Source organism: Choristoneura fumiferana, chromosome 20 (genome assembly GCF_025370935.1).
Source record: "Choristoneura fumiferana chromosome 20, NRCan_CFum_1, whole genome shotgun sequence".
NCBI lineage: Eukaryota > Metazoa > Arthropoda > Insecta > Lepidoptera > Tortricidae > Choristoneura > Choristoneura fumiferana.
In genome coordinates, this window is record NC_133491.1 from 7,321,806 (window position 1) to 7,329,514 (window position 7,709).

Genomic DNA, 7,709 nt, shown 5'->3' on the forward strand with positions numbered 1-7,709 from the left:
CAAAATAATTTGATTAATAAATGAGTTTTGCTAAAGTTTATTCTTATTTTATAAAGATACTTTACTGAGAGAAACTCAAAGCAATAAAAATAAAAGCATTTTAGAAAACGATACAACATGTTTTAAGTAGAATGATTTGAATAAAATTAATCAATGATATACTTATGTAAGGACGCATCTGTTACGTAATAGTTATCGTCATCTGTCAGTGTCACAAAGTACTCTACCGATCCTTCCCTTCCCCACCTCACAATTTTACAATGGCTGTCCCGGTTCGGATTTTCTCTCGTTTCAAAGGTAATTAATGACAATCTATCATAATTACTGTTATCTCTATTCACTGGCTGAACGCGGATATAATTTTCTCCTATGTATTTACCGTGTATGTGACGCGAAATGTCAACGTTACGTTCCGTTCACTTAACGGTGATAACCTTGCGATCTGATTAACACCTATTTCATAACTTTCTAATATTAATTTAAGTGGATTATATCACATATCTATTACCTTTGAGTATCTGAATGTTAATAAGGTTATCATATATGGCAACAAAACGATCAATGTCGTATTTATCATGGCTAAAGTTATGATCGCCGAGACCTTCATCTAAAAATATCTCACCTATTCAGAGTTTTTTCCATTACACTTTGATTATGAGTAAATAACAACTACATTTTGGCTATACAAAAGATAATTATGTCAATTTTGTCATTGTCCAATTCAGCTGCTTGCGAATCAATCATTCTGTTGACCTTTGATCAATCAAACAAATACAGTATGAGCTTATCTCATGTTTTGTTTGCAACCTTATAAACTTCAATACACGTTTGACTTTGGTTTAGATAGTAAAGTCCAATAACAAGATTTTGTTTGTTTCACACAATAAATACAACAGTTTGTGTTTTTTTAGTCCAATTATATAAGAACTTCAGATATCTGAAGAAACATGACAAATAAGACTAACCCTAAATAAAATACAAGGAAAAATATAATTTTACATTAGAATGTGAATCATCATGAGAGAGCAACTTTTCAGCATTAATTATTTTTATTATTTGGAACTAATTAGAACAGTATATACCTAATTACTCATATATTTATTAACTTACCTACATTGTTCTCTCAGATAATGGGCTGTCAAATAAATCTTATTATTTAAATAATGGTAGTTGAAGATAGAAATGCTTTGTTGTTACCTATAAATTAATTCAATTACTTAATAAAAGACTCAATATTTATTACAAATTAGTGTTGAAATTGTCCTTTTTTTGTTATTGTACTTTTGTTTTGTGTAGGGTAAAGCAACTAAGCATTTAACAAAGCTTGTAAAAAGTAATGCACAACTATACTAATTTAAGGTTTAATTTTTTTTAAGGTTTGAATTAACACTCAAATTGTAACACACTTTCTCGATATTTCAAACAAATGGACTAAAAATACCTACATGTACATTTATTAGCGTTATTTATTATGCTTTTAGTATAGAAGTTCACACAATTTTAAATAGTTTCGTTGTTTCATTTAAAAAAGTGCAAATTTTACCATTAAGTTTCAAATGTTAAAATAAATGGAGTATAAATAATTACAAAGGAGATTTTGCCATATGTACTCTACTGAAATAATAATTATTATAGTAATTAATCAGTTCTTACTAAAAAGAAAAAATCTTAATGCATAAATTAAGTGTAGTGTTAAATCTTATTAGAGAATTTATTGAATCAGGCATTACTTTGTGGAGGTCCATGTCAATGAACTAAAAGAATTTCATTGCTCACCCGCAACCTTATGGTAGCTAAATTTATGCAAGACATGCATGTTCATGCAGTTCCCTTACCTCCACACTGTAAGAACACACACAAATCACACAAACCCATCTGTCACCACCACCACACTACACTGACGTGTTTCTACTCTAGAAACTCACTCGCTCTGTTCTTATTAGATACTTTATCTAATTATGTTTGACTAAAAATGCAAAATGCAATTTTCCAGATGGTCTCAACCTCAAAAATGTTAGATTTCAATGTGGGGGAGGAAGCAACCCATACCATCAAACAAGGAAAAATCTAGCATTAACATCAGAAACTAAAGTAATTGTACAAGGTTTTACGGGCAAGCAGGGCACCTTCCACAGCCAGCAGGCTCTTGACTATGGCACTAAAGTTGTGGGTGGAGTGTCCCCTAAGAAAGCGGGTACGGAACATCTTGGCAAGCCTGTGTTTGCAACAGTGAAGGAAGCCATGGCTGCGACCGGGGCCAATGCATCGGTGCTCTATATCCCGCCTCCGGCTGCTGCTGCTGGTATCCTCGAAGCTATTGAAGCCGAAGTGCCCCTTATCGTCTGCATCACAGAAGGTGTCCCTCAACATGTATGTATATACTAATCTGCTGCCCTGTAATCGAATAATATGACTGACCCACTGACATACAATGCACAGACCACAAGCTAGAAAGCTTGAAATTCGGCAGACATTCTTAAGGTAAGGATTATAGAGAAGTACTAAGAAAAAGCTTTTCGAAATTCCTATGGGATAGAATAGAGCAAGCAAATTTTTTTTTAATAGTCTAAGCGAGCTAACCCTACTTAAAGCTGTTGTGATTGAAGAGATGCCATTATTTATGTTAATGCTTTTTAACTAATTATTTGTGTATGCTGATAGATAATTACTTAATTAGAGATATTTTATTGTTTAAATTATGTTTGTAAATAGTAATTTCTATTCTATAATTTACATGGTGCACAAAATTTGGCCCACCCTTCATACAAACTTAACAATTCTGTGTACATTTGAGGGCCAGATTTTTTGCCGCTCAGCATATTATAAATGAGAAAGATTGTAAGGATGTATCATTGTTTCTTATGCAATAACTAATAACTCAATATCAGCTGAACAGATTTAGATAAAATTTAGCATACAGACAGACAAAAATCTGGATTGAGACATTGTGAAACTTAGTATCCCATTAATATGTTCCGTGTGATCATATTTTCTATTGAAACAAGAATTGAGGGTGCTGTCCAAGAAAGTTGAAGTAGCTTTCAAAGTGACGTCTTAATTTCGTCTGCAATCAATAGATGGCGTTGTCTGAGTGAATCTTGTGCATCGATTTAGAATACCCTAGATTTCACTATCGCCTACAAATTCAAGTCACAAAAATGTCTCATCGCTAAGTTGCAAGTGCGTGCGCTCGTCTACTAAGGCAAATCAAACTTAATGTACTTAAGAACATGTTATTTCGAGTGCGCTCGATTGGCGGTTATGACAATACAAAATAAGACCATCGCGCTTTTAGGCAAGATTATTTTAAACAATACTGTATATCTTAAGTCAATCCCTATTAAGTCGGATTCAGTTTAGGCCGCGTGCCAATCGTAACAAATTGACGGCTTTGACGTTTCAAATGAAGGTTAGTACTTATTGAAATTAATTAAAACCCCCCGAATTAGTACCCTGAACCGAAAAGCATGTATGAAGGGAATAATGAAAGTGGACGAAGCGAAACAAGTATGTAAGGATCGTAGCAAGTGGAAAGAAGTGGTCTCTGCCTACCCCTACGGGAAAAAGGCGTGATTATATGTATGTATGTATGTAATTAATTAAAAACAATAATGTTTTTAATGAGTTTGAAGTTGTATCTTGCCACAAATTCACTACATTATACTATTAACAAAAATACGATATGCCATCCTTTTTCAACGTCGTTAATGTATTATTTTGCACTTTTTTTACGGAACATGCTTGTTGTCCCGATAACGAAGCACACGTTACTGACAAGCCTGACAGCGCAGTGTGGCACAGTTGTAGCAAGACAAATTTTAAGCGTTAGCAGGGTATCTAGGGTATTCTAAATCGATGATAATGTGCTTCAAAATTGCTATGTTACCCTTTTTCAGGCCAAACTAAGATTGTTTTATGTTTCTTGTAAACAATGTAAAGGTATTTTCATCTCTCCTGTTCGGAAAGTTTAATTTTCATGGGTAGATAGCCGGGTGGAAAATTGCGTTTTCATCACTAGGGTGGAAAGTAATTTTTTTTTTAATTTTTCGATTAGCCACGGAGTCGAAGATAATTGAGTTACGTCAATGACACTTTTTTTTTTTTCAAGTTTCGGCATGGCCATCGAAATGCACGTCGTGACCAAAGGAGCTTATATACAACACTGGAGATTGAACGCCGAACATCCGTTTGAAACAAGAAATTTGATCTTTATTACGTCACGAACATATTTCATCTCTTTCTTTACTTAGGTTAAGGAAGAGATGGAAGTCATTCGTGAAATGTGAAAGAAAGAGATGGAATATATATTATAAATAAGTAATAAAGGTCAGACTTCTTCGTTCGGCGTTCAACCTCCAGTTTTGTTTATAAGCTCCTTGGTCGTGACGAACTCGATTTTTTTTTATAGTCAGCCGTGGCATGTGGCCAGGTCGAAAAGGTACCCTTGGAGGTTGGATATAAATAAATTCAATTTATTATTATTCTAATTTTTTTGTAGTATTTTACTTTACTCACAATCGAAATGAAAAGTAGTGTCTTAACTCGGGTGAAATTAACCATTTCCCCTCGAACTATTGTGGTGAAATGGTTCACTTTCCACCCTTGGTTATCAATCTACTATTCTAGCGCGTGCTCTGGTTAAAGATAGCCTATCTATAAGTACATATAGATTTATATTGACTTCACACAACATTCCCTCCTTTTTTCTTTAAATATCCTTATTCATTTTCAGGACATGGTGCGAGTGAAACACGCGCTCCTCAGGCAGAGCAAGTCCAGGCTGGTCGGCCCCAACTGTCCCGGCATCATAGCTCCAGAGAAATGCAAAATCGGCATTATGCCCGCTGCTGTCCACAAGAAGGGTTGCATTGGTGTTGTCTCACGTTCTGGTACACTCACCTATGAAGCCTGCCATCAGACTACTTTAGTAAGTATGCATTAACCACTCTTCAGTGGGTGACAGACGTACGAGCAAGTACGCGTACTAATGGCTCGACGACCTTTTTCGCCTGTGTGTCACCATAAGTACGCGTACTTTAAAACCGTCGGCGATCCAACCGGTTTGAAATCTTGCTCGTGGCTCGCAAACTTTAAAACCGCGTACTTTAAGTTCGTATGTCTATCACCCACTTTCAACATAGGATCAGCTGGTGGCCCTTAACATTTTTGTTACAACCAGTTACAAGTACATAATTTTGGAACAGTTTAATTTCGACGGTGCAGGGTTCACTGGCAGTCTCCATTTTTATTTAGTTTTGCAATTCACTCAACACCAAGAAGTTTAATTAAGGTATGTTTGCTACCCCTATGGCGGCTGGAACTCGGAAAGTCATACGAGTGTTAACGTGAATTAGGAGACCAGACTTAAGTTATTAAGTTGTTATTAGTGTGATTAATGTACTATTTGTAATGTATTTTTAGTGCTATATATACACTTTTCGGCATACCAATGATTCTATAAATGTGTAGCAATTTCTAGCGCCACCTAGTGAGCAAATATAGAAACTGCAAATCCTAAATCGCGCCATTGAAGTTGCTCAACTCGGCCACAATATACAACTTTCAACACTATTCCTTCGGACTTCGGCTCCCAGGCATAACAGCTGCCTGGAGAAACATCTCTCTTGTAGTCTATCCCCACCAGTGCCGGATTATATTTTTACAAACTTTTATTTAGTTTCACCTGTCCCGTCGTCTGTCCGTCTGTCTGTCTGTCTTTAATCAAATCTTGCAAGTTAAATTTGACCAACTTCCAGTAGTCAGATTGACTTGAAATTTGGATTACTTATGTAAATCGCGTGACAATACAATAATCTAGTAGTGACATCCTGGTAGTCCAGCCAGGATCGTCTCCGCAGGACGGAACTCTTCAACGGTTAATATCATCAACTTGAAATTTGGTATGCAAATGTAGTTTGGGTGACAATGCAAGTACACTCAAGAAAAAGTACAGTCAGTAAAAAAGCTTGTATTAAAAAAATATATTTATGGTTAGGTTTTTAAAGGATGTAGGCCTATTTATTTCCGCCGACCCATGTACCTTTGTAAAATAATAATTTTCTCGTCCTCGGCATAGACGGCCTGTTGTCAAATCCAGGACTGATCCCCACAAATGTTTTATATTGAGTTGAATGACGATTAAGTGTAACTACCACTAGTAAGTGTGGAGGAACCCATGATACATAATGACGTGACCCAATAATGGGTGTATTCGAAACCATGTCTCCATGGAAACACGGACTCCTTGCAAGAAGTGGCGTGCCATGCCATATCATTAAGGACACCCGGACAGATAATGTTTTAATAGTATAGAGTAAATTGCCTTAGCTTGTTAAAGATGGAGCTCAAAATGGCAAATTGGAGGAAACAAAATAAGACACGTTTTAACAGTTAATTTGCATCATCTTTTAACACGACGTTGTGGTACAGATATGAATGCAGTATAAAATTGAGTTATCACCTCGCGTGTAGTAGCGTCCATAGATGAGTGTGTATTGGTAGTGTCACTAGTGAAATAAAATTACGTAAATCTGACGTAATTTTCTTTGTAGGTTTTTGAAGATTGCATTTTGTGCTTGTCAATAAACAAAAAAAAACCACTTTGTAGTTCATCATCATCATCATTCCAGCCTGTATACGTCCCACTGCTGTGCACAGGCCTCCTGGATAAGCCCCAAAAGAAATATCTCTAACTAGATCCCAATAAAAGCAGATGTCATGTTTGGGACTAAAACAATACAATCAAAGTTGGATATTTATTTTATCCTGTTTGTAGAAACCTTGATCGCTTGAATTTTCTCTATGAATCTAAATCTTAATAATCAAATGTTTTCATTGTTTTCCAGACTGGGCTGGGCCAAACACTCTGTGTGGGCATCGGGGGTGACCCGTTCAATGGCACCGACTTCATCGACTGCCTGGAAGTGTTCCTGAACGACCCCGAGACCAAGGGGATCATCCTCATTGGCGAGATCGGAGGCAACGCTGAGGAAATGGCCGCGGAATACCTCATCAAACACAACACGGTAATCATATTAATTCTCTATGTAAAGTAATATACTGAGCGGCAAAAAATCTGGCCCTCAAATGAATGCAGTAATAGGTCGTTTAATTTTGAATGTAGAGTGAGCCAAATTTTGTGCCGCTGAATATATTTTTTTACTTTTTATTTCAATATTTTCTTGGCCCAGTCAGCATTGGGCCCGTGTGGGAACTACGGCCCAAGCCCTCTCATTCTGAGAGAAGGCCTGTGCCCTGCAGTGGGACGAATGTATATAGGCCCAGATTTTACTAGCTTTTACCTGCGGCTTTGCTTGTGTAGTCTGGCAGTAGAATTAAAATTTTAGGATTTTATTAGATTCTCATGGAAATTCACCAAACTTATCATGGCATTCACAATTTTGTCATGTCTAAATTGGTACAAGGTTCGAAAACTCCGTAATTGAAAGATTATGTCTGTAAAAAGCAAATCAAGCCAATACAAACGCTGAATACAAACAACAGCTATATCTATGTTACCTAATTTGAAATTGATTCTTGTTGGTTGTTTGTTAGATAAATTTTCATTTTATTTGAATGAAGTTTCTTGTGATCCCTTTGAAAACATGTCTTCACTAATTATACCTAATTTTTGTTATTTTATAATTTTGTAATTTTTCTTCATACACTGTTATGTGTTTATTTTTTTATTTGCAAAAACACTTACTACC

The 7,709-nt window shown here is 35.9% G+C and overlaps 1 protein-coding gene across 1 annotated transcript; it reads left to right on the forward strand.

Annotated features, from left to right (window-relative positions):
- Positions 1-185: 185 nt before the first annotated feature.
- On the forward strand, positions 186-7,070 carry LOC141439324 (succinate--CoA ligase [ADP/GDP-forming] subunit alpha, mitochondrial-like). The gene is made up of 4 exons (XM_074103607.1): positions 186-297; positions 1,994-2,370; positions 4,733-4,927; positions 6,846-7,070. The coding sequence occupies exons 1-4, from the start codon at positions 261-263 to the stop codon at positions 7,053-7,055; spliced, it is 819 nt and encodes a 272-aa protein (XP_073959708.1). The 5' UTR covers positions 186-260; the 3' UTR covers positions 7,056-7,070.
- Positions 7,071-7,709: the final 639 nt, after the last annotated feature.

Excerpts from the sequence above, each read along its gene's own strand:
- LOC141439324 (XM_074103607.1), top strand. The coding sequence starts at position 261 with ATGGCTGTCCCGGTTCGGATTTTCTCTCGTTTCAAAG. Across the intron at positions 298-1,993 it reads GATTTTCTCTCGTTTCAAAG|ATGGTCTCAACCTCAAAAAT; the intron begins GTAATTAATGAC and ends GCAATTTTCCAG. Across the intron at positions 4,928-6,845 it reads CCTGCCATCAGACTACTTTA|ACTGGGCTGGGCCAAACACT; the intron begins GTAAGTATGCAT and ends ATTGTTTTCCAG.